This window comes from Toxorhynchites rutilus, chromosome 2, assembly GCF_029784135.1.
Source record: "Toxorhynchites rutilus septentrionalis strain SRP chromosome 2, ASM2978413v1, whole genome shotgun sequence".
Taxonomy (NCBI): Eukaryota; Metazoa; Arthropoda; class Insecta; order Diptera; family Culicidae; genus Toxorhynchites; species Toxorhynchites rutilus.
This window is the reverse complement of record NC_073745.1, coordinates 299,427,586-299,447,194: the sequence shown is the minus strand read 5'-3', so window position 1 is coordinate 299,447,194 and position 19,609 is coordinate 299,427,586. Positions and strand designations below refer to the sequence as shown.

At 41.8% G+C, this 19,609-nt stretch overlaps 1 protein-coding gene across 2 annotated transcripts; it reads right to left on the bottom strand.

The window, feature by feature from the left end:
• Positions 1 to 672: 672 nt before the first annotated feature.
• Positions 673 to 17,902, bottom strand: LOC129768502 (CCAAT/enhancer-binding protein zeta). Of its 2 annotated transcripts, XM_055770199.1 has the most exons (4): positions 15,992 to 17,902; positions 15,679 to 15,928; positions 986 to 1,889; positions 674 to 928 (listed from the first exon to the last, which is right to left on the bottom strand). In XM_055770199.1, exons 1-3 carry the CDS (start codon positions 17,808 to 17,810, stop codon positions 1,004 to 1,006), a joined length of 2,955 nt encoding a protein of 984 aa, XP_055626174.1. In that variant the 5' UTR covers positions 17,811 to 17,902; the 3' UTR covers positions 674 to 928; positions 986 to 1,003. The 2 variants fall into 2 exon arrangements, with proteins under 2 accessions (XP_055626173.1, XP_055626174.1); XM_055770198.1 differs by having other exon boundaries at positions 673 to 1,889.
• Positions 17,903 to 19,609: the final 1,707 nt, after the last annotated feature.

Below are 19,609 nucleotides of genomic sequence, written 5' to 3'. Positions count from 1 at the left end.
GCGCATTTATCGAATCCAAATAAACAAATTTACGTCCTCTGGATACGTCAGGATTTCGTTCTAAAAATGCCACCAAGCGGGTAAATTGCTGTTTGTTTATCTTTCTTTCTTAAAAAGCAAGACAAGATTCAAAATGTTAGCAAAAAAGCTAAATAAATCCGAAATTAAACTTACTCCATTCCGCGTGACTAGCTTTCACCATCTAAAACACAAGTGACAAGTATCGTGGTATTCAAAATAACACCGAGTTCATCAAAGTTGTAACGACGGATGAACTCTTCCGAATTCTACACACGCGGTGGCAGCCGAAATAACGTTGCATACATTTCACTTCGTTTTCACCGTGAAGTGACGTTCGTGATCAGGCCATTAATAAAACGCACAAACAAGGATTGACGTCAAGTTTGAACACTTTTCCCGAAAATGAATGACAACAAACCGAATGACAAACGGCGCTGCTAACTTGGTTGGAATTGTCCGATTTGAATTTTCATTACAAAATAATTTGAAGAAAGTCACGGAAAAAATTCCAGAGTAATGAGACACTATTTGATCAACAAAGCTAAGTGTTCGGAATTTGAGACAAAACGATAAGTAATATTACTTTATTTCTTGAAAATTTCAAAAGAATCTGATAGAATTTCAATTTATACTAGTTATCTTCATCTAATGTTTCTTTCGCCTTATGACTCACGTGTTCTTTTTTTTTTTTTGCTATGCCAGTAAACCAGACGGGCGCACCATTTCCATAATTCCTATTGTACTGTACAGTTTACAGAATACACAGCTTCCTCACTCACTACACAAGGCCTTTGAAATAGTCGAATAGCAACGCAGCAGATGACCGAAAAACAAACACTCTTCGAATGCAAATACTTCGAATACTGGCAGATTCTAGTGACTGTCTTTTCGGGGAAAAAATAAATCACTACAATTGGAAAAGATCGTATATTGAAGTAACATTCATAAACTTATACTATTATACTTTTGATATTTTCCTTCATCATTTCCTGCGCTTGCCACCAACCTTTCCGGTCCCTTTCTTGGATTTCGTAAACGGCTTCTTCTTGGCAACTTTACCATTTTTAAACTTCTTATCCACCCCACTGGACGAACCCTGCTTCTTGCTGATAAATCGATTCTTTCCACTTTGCATCTTATTTTTGCCACTGAAACGAGCCTGTTCCCACGCCATCTGTTTAGGATTGGCGTTGTCCTTATTGAAGACTTCACCCAGCGTGCCGTGGGATTTGTCCTTCGCTCCGACATTCTTCTCTAGCATTTCCGAGAAATCATCCGCCGCAGCGAACAACGAGTTGAAATCATTCGTCTTCAACTTCTTCTGGAAGGCCTTGTCGCTCAAACCATCAGCATTCTTCCGTTTCTTTTTCTTCGATTTCAGACTCGAATCTTCGTCATCTTCCTCACTGTCTTCCTCGCCTTCTTCGTCGTCACCGCTTCCATCCTCATCCAACGAAATGCTGCCGTCGTCACTGAATTCATCCAAATCGCTGTAATCACCCTCGTCGTCATCATCATCATCATCCTCGTCGTCCACATTTTCTGCGTCATCCCAATCACCAAACTCTTCGTCATCTTCGCCATCCTCTTCGTCCGCTTGGCTCTTGCTGCGTTTCTTCTTTTCAGCCTTCCGAGCCAGATCCTGCTCGAATTCATTTATAAAATCAACCTCACCATCCAGATCGGCATCGCCATCGTTTCCGCTGGCCACACCTAACCGATCCAGATACGAATCAAACTCATCGTCATCGAGAGATTCCGCGTCCGATAGATCCTCTTCGTCGCCATCCTCGATGCCCTCGGCAGCTTTCTTGGCCTTCGCATACTCTTTGGCGAGACGAATTTTCTCCCTCTTCTGCTCGAGGAACCTGTTGGAATAGTTGATAATTTATAGATTTATAGATAATTTATGCGTTTTTTTCAGGTTATGTTTTGATGAATATTATAGATGGTGATGGTGGTCCCGCTTGCGTCCTCTACAAAGGTTTGAGCAAGACGAGTTATCTAAAAGATATTTTTTTCATAGCATTGTAGTCAGTTTAGCACAAAAAACACGAATCGATTCCGATCAATGCCAAAAGACTAATCAATACTCAGTCTTGTCACAGAGCCTCAGAGCCGATACGTTCCCGACAAGGCCCTTACAGCCACGTGGTCTAACAGAGCACAAGTCTAACCGCCAGCCTTGTTTTGAATTGACTATGAATAGCCCCATCTAGAGAAATCGAGAAAAATTTCTAGACCGGACCTCAGAAAACTTTTAAATTCTCATCCTTTAAGCCGGATTCAGTTTGCGGGTCTTCGTAGCCACTTGGTTACGCGTTCGCTTCCTAAGCGATCGATCGTGAGTTCAAACTCAGGGCCCTCAATTGACCATCTTTGTGTTATTATAGAATAACTACGTCCACGCAACCATCATCAACGATGGAGATCGATCCACGGTCGAAATAAGATCGATTCATCCATACAACTGCTCTGCTCTGCAAGAAACATCGGGCTGCTGTTCTATAAATAACCCAACAATGATCAATATCAACTGTCTCCGCTGTCCGGTCTGCTGAACAATGGAAGAACAGATAGAATACCCTTACGCCTAAATGGCTACTACAGTGTTATTTACCATAATGTAATGAAACAGAAAACCTAACACCTAAATGGCTGGCTTCTACTACTACTGTGTAATTTACAATTTATAGAAACATAAACATATGTACATGTACACGATAAAAACCCGGCTCTGTTACAGATAAAATGCTGCTAATGAGCCTAATAAATAAATAAATGGGATAAAAAAAGCCGGGTTCAGACGGTGCGAGTAAGCATACGAGTCGGTCTAGTCAGTTACTGCAGTGCACCTACTCACACCGTGTGAACACGTCATGCCAGCTAGTGTCATGTGTGATCCGGCGTGCGAGCTACTTCAAAGTTTTTGACGTAGAACTACGTCTTTCATTAAGGGTGTCAAATCAGAAAACAGGTCACGTTTTTATGAAATAAAGTTAACGTTAATAACTATTTTTGCCGCGAACGGATTTTGGGGATTTACATACTAAACGAATCGGAAATTCCCTAAGATTTGTTTAATACGCTATACATTAGAATCCCCTGGTTTGTAAATGGTTAAAATTCATGAAAACTTCAAGCGTTCCCATTTTCTCATACATTCGTTCTGTCCATTTGTGTGCTTTCCCGAACAGAGCTGTCAATAACGAGCAACGAAGGGGAAAGCGTAAGGTGTAAAGTCTCCGTGAACAAAGGAAAAGTAGAAGAATGAAGGGGAACACTTGCCTAGAGTATAAACAGTGGATCTCGTTGAGGCAAACTTTCATTCGGCATCGGACTGTTGAGCAATCCAGTTCACTTTGCTTTCGTTGCGCTTCGATCTAAGATTTTAACCCCAACAGTGGTAATCCAACTTGGATATCGTCGTTTGGTTTTTCTGTTCGTTTTTCGCGTTATTCGCATCGTGTGTTTTTCTTTCCGCTCCATAAATTGGACGCTGTGTGATGAGCAAGAAGAAGAGGAAGGCAGGCTCGAGCCCTACAAAAAACGAACGCATTGCCAGGGGCAATAAAATTTCGAGGCAAGCGTCATCTAATGATGCACGCGATGTTGGTGCAGTGAAAAGCGCTCGCACTGAACCGAGCCTTTGCGAGTGTGACACCGCATCGAACAACAGCGAAGTAGGCGATTTCGGCGCGTCGTTCGAAAATGTAAACGCCGTTACCCAGGCAGCAACCAAAATCAAGCTCCCCCCGCTGGTGGTGAAGGCGGTCGCTCTTGACAAACTCATCAGCGAATTCGCATCGATGGGTGTTACAGCAGAGTACAAGCTGTGTGGCATAATTCAGTCTTTTTCCAAGCAGTTAATATTGTTTGTTTTCCGTCATCATAAGGGCTTCGTTGGTGCCTTTGAGGATGCATCAATGTATTAAACTGACGTTATGGCAAAGCAGGCGTTAAAGTTGTGCGCCAAAAAATTATTTGGGGAAAACCAAGCATCTTGAATGTCTTACTGGAATGTTACAAGTTATTTGGGTTCGCGTGCCAGTCGCAAATCTGCCTTCAACTAGGATTGAATTTGCGCTTATATGTATGACGTCTTATATAAAATAACAGCGTAGTTCTACGTCAACAATGCGGTCGTATCTTGGACACAACCTCCTTTAATTTTTTAAATTTACTCGCACTCGCACCCTTCAAAACGTCAAAAACAGAATTTGGCGCTCAAAACAGGGTTGTCAAATGTAAAGAAATGTCTCTATTTTTTAGATATTTGAAAATATGTGAAGATAGACATGAAATTTATTGAAAAAACAAAAAAAAAACCCTCATAGTTTCTAAACGAAATCGTTTTTATTTTGTTTTGCACGCTGGCGGGGCACATTTTCTTTTTGAGATAGTTTTCTTGAGAATCTCTAATATAGAATCATTATCAGGCACAATTTTCATTCAAAATTCACTCACAACTTGCAAAAAAAGTATTGTTCTAAAAAACAGAATACATATTCGATTCACATTTTCATTCATTATTTTAGTTTTTGACGTGTATTTATTCCTCCTGCTAATCTACTATCATTTTCATTTCACAAATTGGTACACGAAGCTGCTGGCGAGGCGAAATAAATAAAATTAAAAAAAAAATCTTTTAGACTGTCATTTATAGCATCACATACTTCCGTAATTATCTTAGCTATTAATGCTTTCGAGATTCTAAAAAATATCGACAACAATCTGAATGATATTCCAAAAGAAAGGCACATCAATGTCGTTTTTTAATTTTATTCTTGCAGGTATAGCATCCCTTATGAGTGTATCTTGGCGTTGTATTTTTGGACCAATGAAATTCAACAGTTTTTCCACTTATTCAGGTGTTTTTCTCAACACTGCTCTGTACTCTAGAGCAGGGGTTTTCAAATGGTGCTTCGCGGGAAATTTGTGCTCCGCAAAGTTATAGCAAATGCTCCCACTTGAAAACCCACCTTGGAAAAAAATCTTTAATTTAATTTCACTGGGCTGGGGTGATCTATCTTGTTTATTCCAGGTCAGATATTGTGTAACTGCGACGTGTAACAGAAACAGAATTGTTTTCAGCTGGGTAATGTCAATGCAAATAAGATTTGTTTTATCGATTAAAAAATGTAGGCACTCCATCAAATATTTTTGCTATAAAAAGTGATCTGCTATAAAACAAATCTGAAAACCCCACGGTCAAAGTGTATTTTGCGATAAAATGATAAATGCAACTGAAAACCTGAAACAAAAACTGCAAAAAGAGAAGTCGATTTCGGATCAATCATTTGTTAAATTCGGACCTGATTGCTGTTTCTGACTATTTGATGGACATTTGAAAATCATCTGGCATCCCTGGTAAGTCAATGCTGTAGTATCTAGTTTCTCGTCAGCAGCTCACACTGTGTGAACGGACAAGGCGAGTCAACAAATTGTCAAGCGAGTTCACCGGCCCAGTAGCTGCTCACTGTCAAGTCAGCTACTAGCAACGTATAAATGGGCCTTTATACCTGTGTAACGCGACCGACGCTCAAGCTTTTGTAGACTACTTTAATTTTTTTTAAACAAATCTAAATATAAAGGGTGTCCCAAATTAAATTGCATCACGGAAAAACGCGGTAGAAAATTATCTATTGGGTATTTTTACTGCAAAATTTCGGTAAAAGTAGTTTAGAGTGTACTGTTTACACTGTATTTTTATCGTTGTCAGTTTTTCGAAAATTGGAAAAAATGGCGTCACCCGAAAAACAAAGCCGCGAATTGATTTTGCGCAAGCACCTGAAAAATCCTCAATTCTCTCATCGGGACATCGGAAAACAACTCGGAATCGTGCAGTCAACGGTGAGTCGTGTGATAAAACGTTACTTTTTGAGCATCGAACGGAAGGAGGTATGCGGTCAGAATAGATGTTCTATTAGTGATCAGAATCATAAGAGTGTCGTAATGGGTTTAAGCAGGATCCCAATGCTTCGGTCAGGAATGTGACCAAAAAGTTGAATCTGTCCAAGTCTTTCCTTCAGAGAGCCAAGAACCAGGGGAACCGCGTACGTACAAAGTGCAGAAGGCTCAAAATCGTGACGAACGGCGAAATATGGTGGGATGCTGACGAAACCTCATTATTTCATCATGGATGATGAGACTTAGGTCAAGGCGAACTTCCGGGCTACTGTTCTTCGCCTAGCGATGCGCTCATGTAGCAAATGTGCGCCGTTCGTGACTACTTGTAAACGGGTTGGTCTACCTAAAGGAGTGTCTATAAAAGCGTCTGCTTCCTCTGTTGAAGCAACACGAGGACCCTACGATCTTCTGACCGGATATAGATTCGTGCCACTGTTCAAAGGATATCCTGGAGTGGTGATGGAAACGTACATTCGTACTCGAGGACATGAACCTTTCCCAGTGCCCCGGAACTAAGGCCCATCGAAAAATACTGGACTATTATGAAGCAGGGACTACGGAAGTATCCCAAGGTGATAAAATCTGAAGAAGACATGAAGAAAAAGTGGATATCTGTACAAGGAAGCTTGAGCCAATTGTACAGAACCTTATAAGTGGAGTAAGGCGTAAGGTGCGAGCATACGGTTATGGTATTGAACTTGAATAAATTAAGTATGCCAAAAGCTTACTAATGGGTTCTATTTTATTGTCTGAAAGTTTGAAAAGGATCGGTCAACTAGCCGACTAGATCGGCCGTGATGCAATTTGATGTGGGATAGCTGTTGCATAGTGAATGAAACCCTTCACTACAACCCTGGAAACAATCAGCTGCTGTCTGGTGCGAACAACGACCTTTTACGCAACAACAATATTCGTCCAGACAGCAATACCAAACACAGCAACAAGCAAAAGCAGCAAACAAAGCACTATAGTAAGTGTAAAAGGGACTTGTACGTGAAACAGGACATCTCGCTCCTGCTGCAGGATATCGGAACAGACATCAAAGCAGAGGGCGAAATTCACCACAGCCGAAGTTAATTCGGTTAGAGCTGCGGATGGGAAAAATGCTGATCTGCGGAGCAGATCATTCCAACTTGGTCCGCCGCGGAGTATTCATTGTATATGGAGAAGATTGTGCCAGATTATCTGTTATATTTGTGACCTGTAAAATAAAATGTAATAAATGTAAAATGGATTATTGTTAAATGTAATGTACGAGTGTAATGTAGAATATTGAATATTGTGAACCTGAAAATGTATTGTTAGTAATGTGAAATGTAATAAACTGTTGGTCACTATCCGGTGTAGTTCATATTCGTCCGCCGTCGGCACTTGCTGCAGTGGAGAAAATTTATCAATGGAAGGTTGGTGCGCCGTCGGAATTATTTTCATTGACGTAAAATGCATTTCGGATCATATGGTTCTACGTGGAATCGTTCGTTCGAGCGTTGTTTAAACATAGTGGTGTTGGCACCTTCTGGTAGGCTATCGAAGACGCCAGGTAGCCAACATTAATGGTCCTTCGAACCGGATAAGCGAAAATTGGCGGATTTTGGAATACACAATCAACGAAACAGCGCGCTATTGTGTTCGCGATTTCTATGATCGCCATTGGAATTCGCGTTTCAAAGGGATGGATCGCCATAATAAGCACTTTTAGTTCATTTGAATGGTGAATCGCCATCCTTTAGTGTAGTGAAAAGGGTTTTATCTCGCGGAACAATCGTCATAGAAAGCAAATAATCGCGGAATTGTTTCACACTGGCGGTTTTTGAGTTGATGAAGAATACTTGGACTAGAACTGGACACAATCTTCTGGACCATCGGCAAGTGTAGACGTATTTTCTGGAGCTCAGTGGAATTTTAAATATTTATATGGAGTTTAATTTAATTGTGTGAACGATTGTGGACGTCCAAACGAATTCAAACATTTTGTGGAAATTTATTGACGTGTTTGGACAAATGTACTACGTGTGACGAATTTAAAAAAAAAAAAAAAAACTTTTACTGGTGTGTACGTGTAACTGGACCTGCGGTGGAGCATTACTACTTTTCTGGAGTGGACGAAGCTGGAACCTGGAGCGGATCAGGACAAATTCAATCGAGGCAACCTTGGGCATTGTGACTATTTGGTGGTGGAAATTTTCTTGCTGGACATTCGGGCAACTCACTGCTGGACCTGCAGTCAATTTTGGACCGGTGAAAAGGGCGCAGCCTTCTGGGACTAGGCGGTGGACGAAGAGGAAGCGGACAAAATTTTTTTGTGTGGTGAGTGGAACTATTGCTAGTATATGCCAGCCGAAGTTTCAATATACGGTGCTACACAATTAAATAAATAAAATTTTACACCTCTTCGATTCACTTACTACAAATATATACATAATGGCGTCTGGGAACAATTGGATGTGCTGCATTATTAATGTTGGAGTGAGCGGACATATTTGATCCAGCTTTTGTTGCATTATCGACATAAAGGGAGCATAAACTTGGCATTCTCCACATTTTTCTTCGTGTTCAGATTATTTGAGCGACCATTCTGAACACAAGAAGGGATTTCTTGGCAATTTGGCATTCATATCTCGGAATTTGGATCAAACTCTCGTTCATCTTTCGTTTCGTTGAGAGCGCTTGTAGTATCACGGATATTTGGTGCAGCTGTTGTTTCTCCAGGTGAGATACAACAGTATATGGTCCGCCGGAGCCTGGAAAATTTTGATACTACATACTGGTTTTCCTCCTCTTTTCCTGTAACCTAACTATTCTGGAGTTCTGAGGTCTGGTTTACCGATCGTGTGCTGGTATTCCGATTCAATTCAAATCTTTGGGCAGGAGAAACTAGTTTCACAGGTAATTTACACAGTATATGCCTGGCGAAGCTAGGCTTTCATTCGGAATACTACACCACTCTCTTCACTTCCGTTCGAGTCATCATGCCTGTCGCAACTGGTTCTACGTTGAGGCCTCCATCCCTACGGTTGTTGATAGCCAAGCTGAAGGAAATCCAGTCATCCTTCAATGACATCCGGCGCTTCATTCAAGGCTTCCGTGGGGACACCAGCATTTCCGAGGTGGAAATTCGTTTAGAGAAACTGGATGAACTCTGGGAGAAGTTTGGAAATACGGTGGTCGAAATAAGGGTACATGATGACTACGAAGAAGCGGATGATCTTGAAGGGGAGAGAGAAGAATTCAGTGACAGGTATTACGCAGCTAAAACATTTCTTGTGGACAAAATGAAGGAGAACGAGTCTAGAACCACTCTCAATCAATCCTCTCGGACCACCGACTTGTCGACACAGAGTACCTTTGAACATGTGCGTCTGCCTCAAATTCGGCTTCAATCATTCAGTGGAGACATTGATGAGTGGTTGAGTTTTAAAGACCTGTTCACCTCTCTCATTCACTCCAAAACCGATCTACCTGACGTGGAGAAGCTGCATTACTTAAAAGGTTGTCTCCAAGGCGAAGCGAAGAGTTTGATCGATACCCTGCAAATCACAGCGGGAAATTACCAAATTGCTTGGAATATCTTGCTGAACAAATATAACAACAGCAAGCAACTTAAAAAGCGACAAATGCAGGCCCTGTTCAAATTACCGACGATGGTGAGGGAGTCCGCTGGTGAACTGCATGCCCTGCTGGAAGGACTGGAGAGAACCATCAAAATTCTGGATCAGATAGTCAATCCCGCTGACTACAAAGATCTACTACTGATCCATATGGTGACAACCCGCCTCGATTCAGTGACTCATAGAGGATGGGAGGAATTCTCGGCAACAAGGGAGCAGGATACCCTCCAGGACTTGGTCGATTTTCTCCAGAGAAGGGTACAAGTGCTGGATTCCTTGCCAGTAAAGCCAATTGAGAGGAGAAATCAAATTCAGCAGCAACAACTTCAAGAGCCCGGAATTCGATGTGTTGTGTGTTCAGCAAATCATTGGCTTTATCAGTGTTTGGACTTCCAGCGAATGCCTATCGCTGACAAGGAGAAAACATTGCAGGCTCACTCTCTTTGTCGTAATTGCCTCAGAAAGGGTCACCGGGCAAAATATTGCAATTCGAAGGTTTCTTGTCGAATTTGTAAAGGTAGACACCATTCATTGGTGTGTTTTAAAGCGGAAGGGAATGTTCAGACAAATGTCGCGAAATCACCAAGGCAAAAACATTCTACTGGTTCGGAGGAAAATCGAGGAACTTCTACATCCTCACAGGTGGTTAATCTGACAGGTGGTTAATCTTTATATAAAAATCTCGTGTCACGCTGTTCGAGAACCCTCCGAAGTGCTCAGATTGCCAAATGGCAATCGCGCTGTTGTCATCAATCTTGATAAAACACCAACACCAGCTCACATGTATAGATCCGAAGCGCAAGTTGTTGAAGACGTTGCTGGAATCGTGGTAGGCGACTGCACAGCAACGCGAGAAATTGTGATTCAAAGAAGAAGCAATAATCTGGAGCTCATCGTCGACACCGTTCATACGACGCTCTTCATCTTCTTCTTCAATTGCCTATACCATGTGACATGCCCTGAATATATTCTGAGTGACAAGAGTGACAATTACTAACTGAATACGGGTATAGTCAGTCAGATAGTCAGCTGACTATCCTCAGTTGACTATGACTATGTAGAGTCCTGGTCGCCACAGCAAGCCGAGAAAAAACGCTGATAAAAATTTATTTCATCATGAAATTTTGTGGATTAGACAACTTAGTTTTGATTTTTTTTTCATATTTTTTTAATAAAATAGGTGATTTATCTTGCACATTTGAATTTGCGGTAGTTTATAATTAATTTTGAGGGGGGACGATTCTTCTGGGGATTTTTCCTTAAATGGATTGTAAGCGCTTGCTTGGAATGAATGCGTGATGAAAAAAAATGGATGGGAATAGACAGAAAGATAAACAGGGATATATTGGAATTCTTGAAGAAAATGTGTGGGTTATATCTATGATATAACCGCAAGTGGGACTACCATTGGCTTAGTAATCGTTTGTTTGTATCGACTAAATTATTGAATGAAACAATTTTCGAATTCAATTGAATTCGACATATTTACTGTGTGAGTAACGAATTGGAACAAACGCCATGTAATGTAAGGCACCTTGGTTTTGATGGCTGTGTTAGGGAATATACTTCGATGGAAACAAAAATATACTCCCCCCCCCCCCTTTCCTTTTGCATGTGCAGCGGTTGCCCGCTAACTGGGCGGAGATAACAGCCCAGTTAACGAATTACGCTCGCTAACTGTGCTGACTTTTTAAATGTCAAAAAACACCGAGGGGAACGTCAATGGATGCACTCAAAAGATATTAGTTGAAAAATATGGAAGCGCAAAATAAAATCTACACTGAGGGAAATAGTGAGTGAATATAACGAACTTTTTGATAAATGCAATCAATCTAATCATTTTCTACCGTGTGCTAATTATTGATTTAGTCTACGTGGAGAAATTGGTAAACATATATATAAAGCAACACCATGATTCGTACGCCGAATATCGGCTACATTTTCCCGGTGAAAATGCACGTGTTATAATTATATCAAAACTCTTACCTTCGTATAGCCTTATGGCAAACATTAAAATGGTAAATGCGTGCTTTTCTCACCACAGTCTTCAGATATGACACATTTTCAAGTTTACTTATGTTATCGAATAAAATATACTAACCTCTGGTAGGGATGTCCATTGAATCTGACATTCATTTTACATACCCATAAAACAAAAAATCGCATAACTTGGCATATTAGATGTCGCATATAAAGTGAGGTCGAATCAAAATCATATACAATGGCAATCATTAGGCCTGATCACGAACGTCACTTCACGGTGAAAACGATATGAAGTCCATACAAATGTCTTACAATTCATTTCGTTTTCACCGTGAAGTGACGTTCGTGATCAGGCCCATTGTGTAAAAAGCGAAAACCACTATTTTTTTATCCTTACAGATTATGTCTTAATTCGGTGTAACAAATATCGGTTTTATGATATACACCATCGTAAAATCGATCTATACGAAATCATATATGTATATCAGGCTGATGCAGTTTGTGAGTCACATGAACATATTGATTAAATCAATGCAGTATTGCGAAAAATTGTATTACATGCTGTGGGAAATTGTTCAACAGTAAATCATTTTAGATCGTGATTGAGGCCATATTACATGGTATTAGGAATTTGACATATCAAGATCCGCTGTGTCGTATGTACAGTGTCGACATCTATTTGGTGATATGGTGATAAAGGGAGGCAAATCAATCTCTACCAGATCAGCAGGCCCGAAAGCAGCTTTAAACTGGTAAAATCTGAATAAAAATTTTTACTTCATGTTATATGATTACTTATAACACGTAGCACTGAACCTTAATTAACCATTTCTATAAAAATTTCAAGACATGTTCACTAAACACAATAGACGGCCAGGAATGACGTATTCGATAGCATCTCTTTCGTTTCATATGTACGTGTTTTAAAGCTCTTAAATTATATTTCGGGTGCCCGTGCGAGATAGCTGCTACTATACAATCAAAGTAACCAGAGTTCGAATCTCATCACAGAAATTTTCTTAATCATCGATACAATCCATTTTATTCAATTATATCCCACTCCCACTATATATATCAGGGTGTTCCAAAAGTTTTTACCTCCAAAAGCCAATCGCTTCCTAAGTGTTTGGCACTATCCTGAATAGCATAATCATCACCATCCTAATTCTTTTCACACAGAAGAGATGCCTCATCTTGCATGGGTTGCTATACTCGGCATACACTGCATATGCTCATGCATATGCATATGCTGCATATGCTCAAACGGAGCAACTGCGCCCATCATGCACTATCGTTATCGCAGGCCACTCGGTAATCCATCGTATGCACGAGACCGTCATGTAGGCTTACGAGACTGTGCTCTGTTTTGCGTTCCACCATTCGATGAGCGCATCGCATGCTGCCTTTATGCGTGCTATCGTACCTCTCTTATGGCGGGTTTACATTAGGGAGATCTATAGCTATAGATGGATTTATTCACGTGAAAATAGGTGTAAACGGGTGAGAATAAATATGATACACTTATTCGAGGTATATATAACTTGAATAAGTTCAGCATATGTAAACGCTTGTGAATTGCTCACTGGTGAGAAATCACTAAAGTTAGATGCAGTTCTACTTCAGGTGAATAAATTCACCGAAGATATGAATATATTCATTATAGAAGTTCACGCAGGTGTAAACGGTTGATGCGATTTCTATAAATCTCATCATATTTCTTCACATGAATATATCCCTAGTCTAAACCCACCCTTACGCAGGCCACTTGACGTCGTATCATGCGCGTTATCGTCTGCCCCTCTAACGCAGGCTGCCAGACTGTGCTCCACCTTGCTTCTAACATTCGTGACCATTGAATGCACCCATCATGTTCTCGTTTGTACGGATCCGCAAACGCACAGATGGGTAAAAACTGTTGCAACGTCCTGATACATCATTTGTATCCCATAAATACTCACATACATAGAAAAGACAATTCGAAAGGTTATAATTACAGTTGACGTAAATATTTTCCGCCATTTTTCTCTATGTATGTAATAAATCGTATATTCGTGTGACAATAGCCGTATAAAAGACATACTAATAGTTCATTTATCCAAACTAATTCGCAAGCTTTTGCCAAGTTAGGTATATGCCAGTTAGATGCATCATATACCACCCAAAATATCTGATAAATGATGATGTATGGTTATACGATTCAATGTTGGCTGAGTTCTTCAATAAATCCTCAACTGATGTACTTCATCTATTGTACAAATATTGCGAAATTCATCCAATTATTGTGCTAATCAAACTCTCCAGGTGGCACCGGCAACAAAATACCATATGCATTACCAACTCGTCAATCACTCGGCAGCAAAATGCTGCGAGCATGGAAGTGAACCCATCTGCAAATTGTGCCAGCATAAACAAGTGCCCAAGTCTGAAAAACCTCAGACTATCGCCACACACCTCATTCGCACCAAGTTCCGATTTTCTGCTTCTCAAACTAATCGATTATATTATGTATGTTGAAACTTGTTTTGATAGGAATAGATGAACAAAACATAATCTTTTTTGTCATTATTGCAAGAACTGAAAATACAATAACAATACGAATGCAGCCCGATAATAATAAATTGGATGTTGGTTGTGCACCCGTGGCCGAGTGGTTAGCGTCATAACTAACATGCCGGGTGTTCGGGTTCGATTCCCGTTCTGGTCGGGGGAATATTTCGTCAAAAAATTTCCTCCGACTTGCACTGTGATCACGCGTATTCTAGAGCTTGCCACTCAGAATGCATTCAAGGCGTGTTATTTGGCATAGAAATCCTAACTAAGTACTAATAAAAATGACGCAAGTAATACTACGTTGAGACGGCGAAGTTCCTCTAGGAACGTTAGTGCCATTGAAGAAGAAGAAGAAGATGTTGGTCCGAAATCCCGAAACCAGTATCGATGTTGAGCCGATATTCTGCTATATATTTTGACATTTGTATTTACGAATAGTTAGTACGGTAGAAAATGACTATCTAATTGGTACTAGTTACTGTAAAATTTGTTATATATACTAATTATTTCTCTCAGTGTATTGATGATTGTAGATCCGTTGAATCCATTGAAATACCCCTCACATATTTTGCTGTTTATATTATGTTTGACGTTTAACTGATTTTTAACCCTCCCATAGCCCAGTTAGCGTGCACCCAGCTAAAAAGCAGGCAAAGAACGCCCAGTTAGCGAACGAGTGCTGTATTTGCAAAGCGGATTCCCCCGAGTACATTGATTTTGAAGTCTGTGTTGGGGAAGCCGTAAATCGGACCAATCAAAACGTGGCATGCAGGGCGTTTAGATAACGCTTAACATTTCACAGTTGTTCAATTGTTTATGTCATGAAAAATAACATGTTATTCATTGTGATAGATGCGTAGAAATATTTTCTATCAATTGATGCAAACATCTTTCCGATCAATTGAGAAATGTTCGAGTTATAAGCACTCGAAATCTCTCATTTTTTCCTGCGTGTTCTGTTTTTAGGTTTTTATTTTACCCCCCATATAGTCCGGCTAGACGTAGACGTAGACATAGAATTCCGTGACCGGAATGAATCGCCGCAGTAAACAACTGTAACAGAAACAGAAAAAAGTGTAGTAGGCTAGTAATATTGTGGCGCGGGAAAAACATCATGTGTATAAAAGCCTCACATTTCTTCTATGAAGTAGCAGTTCATGCAGGATAACGATCCGAAGCACACCGCCAAGACCAAAGGGATAACCAGGATAATGAAGTCGATGTCATGGAGTGGCCAGTGCAGTCACCGGTTATGTACCCTATAGAGAACCTATGGGAGATCGTGAGAAGGTCGGTGTGCAAGGAAAAGTCGAAGAATAAGCAGCAACTGTGGGGTAGAATCCAAGCTTGTTGGTACGCCATCCCGGTGACCACGTGCCAGAAGCTGGAGGGATCCATGCCGAACCGGGTGCGTGAAGTGATGGGCAAAAAAGGTTACACGACCAAGTACTAACCCTAGAAGTTTCATAGTATAAACTTGAAGCGTTGTAGGAAAAAATGGGGCATTCCGGAATAGTTCAAAATAGTGGACGCAGTAGTTCACACCCAACAATGGAAAAAAAAGGATACCGAGTCAATCTAGAGCAATTTCGTACAGAATACTTACTGGAAAATATATCGTTCGTCCTCCGTGCAACGATCGGCGGTAAGCGACTGCACAGGGATTCCTCTGGATCCGCTTGGCACGTAATCACCCTTCCGTTGGGCCACTCCGAGAATCCTTTTCTTGGGAACATTTTCCCCCTCGGCTGTTTCCTCCGTTTTTGGCTTTTTAGGATTCTTGAAGGCGAACCGGTCCAGAAAATGACCCAGCGAGAAGTCTCTCAATGGATCGCCATAATATGTGAGGGGTGCATCTGAAATTGAGATAGAATACAATCAAATTCGAGCTTCGAAGAAAAAAGGACATTGAATCTCACTGTTGATGATGCAACCGGCGAACTTCTTCACCGTTGGATGGAAATATTGCAAATAACGCGCCAATTCATATTTCACGGTGTACTTTGCTCCGGCGAATTCAGACGCCCGATGGTATGGATCGTATTGGGTGACTTTACGATTGCTTTCCGTCTTCACAACCGATGTTTCCTCATCTTCCACTGCTTCTGTGTACGTTGCTGCGTCATTCGATGGAACCAACCCATCAATCAGAAGATGCTTCCGCTTCCGGAGCACCTTATTGATCACAATTAGCACTCCGCAGACTCGAGCCGGCGGAAAATAGAACGCCACCTGCAGCAAACGTTTGATGAAAGCTTGTGCCCGATCCGAAATGGGGTCATTCTGAATCGCCCGATGAGTGATGTAGAAGAAAATGTTCGATATTCTTGGCCCTATACTGGCTAGTTGTGGATCGAGCAGCTTTTTGTACAGTGCATTGTAGAACCGATTCTGTTCGACACCTTTGGCTTCCGTAATTTCGAGCATCAGTGACAGTCCCTGGCAAGCGATGGAAATGTCCGCCATGTGAATCATCCGGTAAACCGTATTCAACACCTCCGGCTTAACCAAATTGGCGACGTCAACATCCCGCTTGACGTTGCCGATTGCCTTCCGAATGCAAGCCAAAATCGCCTGCATAGTTCGCGAGTTTACTTCGCCCTTTTCGATGAGAATTTTGAAAAACGAAAAGCAGACGTTAATCATTTTTTCGCACGAACTAAAATCTCCATAATTGCTGATCGCTGCGAGGAAACTTAATGCATAGTGCTGAGCATTCGCTGAAATGTTATTTCGGAACAACAGTTTCTCAGTTTCGGTAACAATTATAGGACACATGGCCGAATGTCGCTTGACGACTTCCGTCAAGTGATACAACGCTTTCACGGCCACCTTCTTACTTGGGTCTCCAAGTTTGTTCACCAGCAGAGACAACAAGTACGCCTCCTTTTCGGGAATCATCGTAAACAACTTCGAAGCATGTTGAATAACCTTCAATTTGGTAACATCCTGTCCGGTCTGAACCAACGCTGATAGATTGTTCAAATACGCGAAATAGATATCTCGCAGCGCATCTTCGAAGTGCCAGTGGGCGTAAATTCGATCGCGCAATCCTTTTTCAAGTTCCAACTTTTTTACATTCTTCCAATCAGCTCCCCGAAGCGGAATCGAGATCAGCTTCCGAAACGCTGGCATGATAGAATTCAGCATCAGCTCAGTGACGACTTCCACCACATCCACGTGTCCCTTGTTCGACAGCTTGACCATCCCGACGATTGATTCCAGGGCTTGCAAATTACACAGCGGATTTGTCTGCACCAGCAGCGCACCCGCATTGGCCCGATCCCGCGAGGTACCTTTCTCCAGGGCCGTCATCAACCACTTCGCATCTGATGGATTATTTTTCATCTGATTCCGACATTCCGCCTCGAATGCCACCCGACACAGCTTACGCAGCTCGGCTATTTCGGCATCCTTCAAGTCCACCAGTTCGCCCACGGTGTTGTATCCGTCGAAGTGCTCATACCAACGCTTTTCCATGCTGTCGACATCTTCCTTCGTGCTTTCGGTCTTTGTACTTCGTTTAGCATCTTTCTTCTTGTTCGTCTGACCGGTATCGGTTTCGTCGGCTGTCTGCGAAACATCCACCGGAACCTCTCGCTGTTCACCATCATCCCCGAAAACTATTTTCTTTTTCTTGTGCACCGGTTGTTGCTGCTGATTGGTATCCAGTTTTGGGACATTTTTACTGACATCCTTCTTTTTGTGTGACTTTTTCGATTCGCTATCAATTGCCATGCCGCTGTTTAATGACACTTTTATCAGAAAATAAGAACTTGTTTTACGCGCACGTTATTTACTACATGTGCGCGACCAATGTGATCGTTTTGTTGACATTTACGCCAATGTTTATGTCTTAATCAAGATGATACATGATAGAAGGTGTAACCATTGGAACACTAAGTTAGTGTGGAGCGATATATGAATATGCGTGACTGAAAAAAACGCAATGAAAACAGGATTGTTCGATAAATCATATAACTTTATTCTAATTTATATTGTAAATTTACTTGACTGTTGGATTCTGTGGTCATTTCAGCATCCTATTTGAATCGTCGTTTTTTACGAGGGGTGATTCAATTTACGAAAAAACCACAAACCACCGCAGTCATGAAACTGAAAGCGTTTTTATATTACAGAGTCAGTTTGGCACTAACTCAGTTTTAAAAACGAATTCGCTATTAGATTAGGCAGTAAAACGTACTATTCTCTTCAGTGGTTGGAACAGAAGTGAAAAATTTTATTTCCTAATTTATTACATGGTTGCTGTGTTTGAATCTTCGGTCTGAACGCCTACTACTTCTAACAGTCCTCCTCGATCAGATCCGGACGAATTCCTACTTCACAGCGTAGTTTTTCCAGTCGAAGTCGTTGAAGTGGCTTCGTGAGAACGTCGGCCAACATGGACTCCGTTGGACAATACTCTATTTTAATGATCTCCTTCTCTTGCAGGTCGCGAACGAAGAAGAACTTGGTGTCGATGTGCTTGCTGCGTCGTTCGATTCGGTCGCCTTCCACCAACTTGATGCAACTTTGGTTGTCCTCAAATACAGTAATGGGACCATCGATGCCTACGCCGATTTCCTCCATCAAACGTTTGGTCCAGACGAGCTCCTGGCAGCCTTCAGCAAGCGCCACGAACTCCGCTTCAGTCGAACTTAATGCAACGCACATTTGCTTCCGCGAACCCCACGCAATTGGTCCACCTCCGAACATGATGAGGATACCGGAGTTCGACTTCCTGTCGCGAGAATCTCCGGCCCAGTCCGCATCCACAAACATCTTCAATCCACCGGTCGATGAACCTAGCTGCAGCTTGTGGTCACTGGTGGAATTCAAGTAGCGCAGGATCCTCTTGGCTTCAGTCCAATCCTGGCCGTTAGGGCAGCTGGACTTCTGCGCCAATATCGAGACACTCACCGCAATGTCCGGCCGTGTGTGCACTGCTACGTACAGGAGACCACCGATCAGACTCAAATAATCGTGGTTATTGGGTAACTGATCCATCTCCTCTTTCTGCTGTAGGTAGCTGATGTCGATAGGAATTTTCGATGGTTTCGCCTTGTCCAAGCCAAAACGTTGTGCCAATTTCCGGATGTACGAGGTCTGGTTGATCTTGAATCCGGACGCACTTCGTTCCACCTCCATTCCAAGGAAATGACGAACGTCTCCCAAATTCGTCACGTTGAAATGGGCTTGGAAACCCTGGAAGATACCCTTGAATTCCTTTTCCGTCTGCGTCACGACGATCATATCATCAACGTAGATGAGGATATACGACCACGTACCATTCTTCAGTTGCACGTACAAGCATGGATCCGACTTCGTTGGCTGGAATCCCATGGCCTTGAAAACGGAATCCACTTTCCGGTTCCATACGCGCGCTGATTGCTTCAGGCCGTACAAACTCCTCCTCAAAAGGCAGACGGTTAGCTCATCACCCGTCGTGTACCCTTCCGGTTGCCGCATGTAAACGGTTTCTTCGAGTGTTCCGTTCAAATATGCGGTCTTGACGTCGACATGCTTGACGATGGATC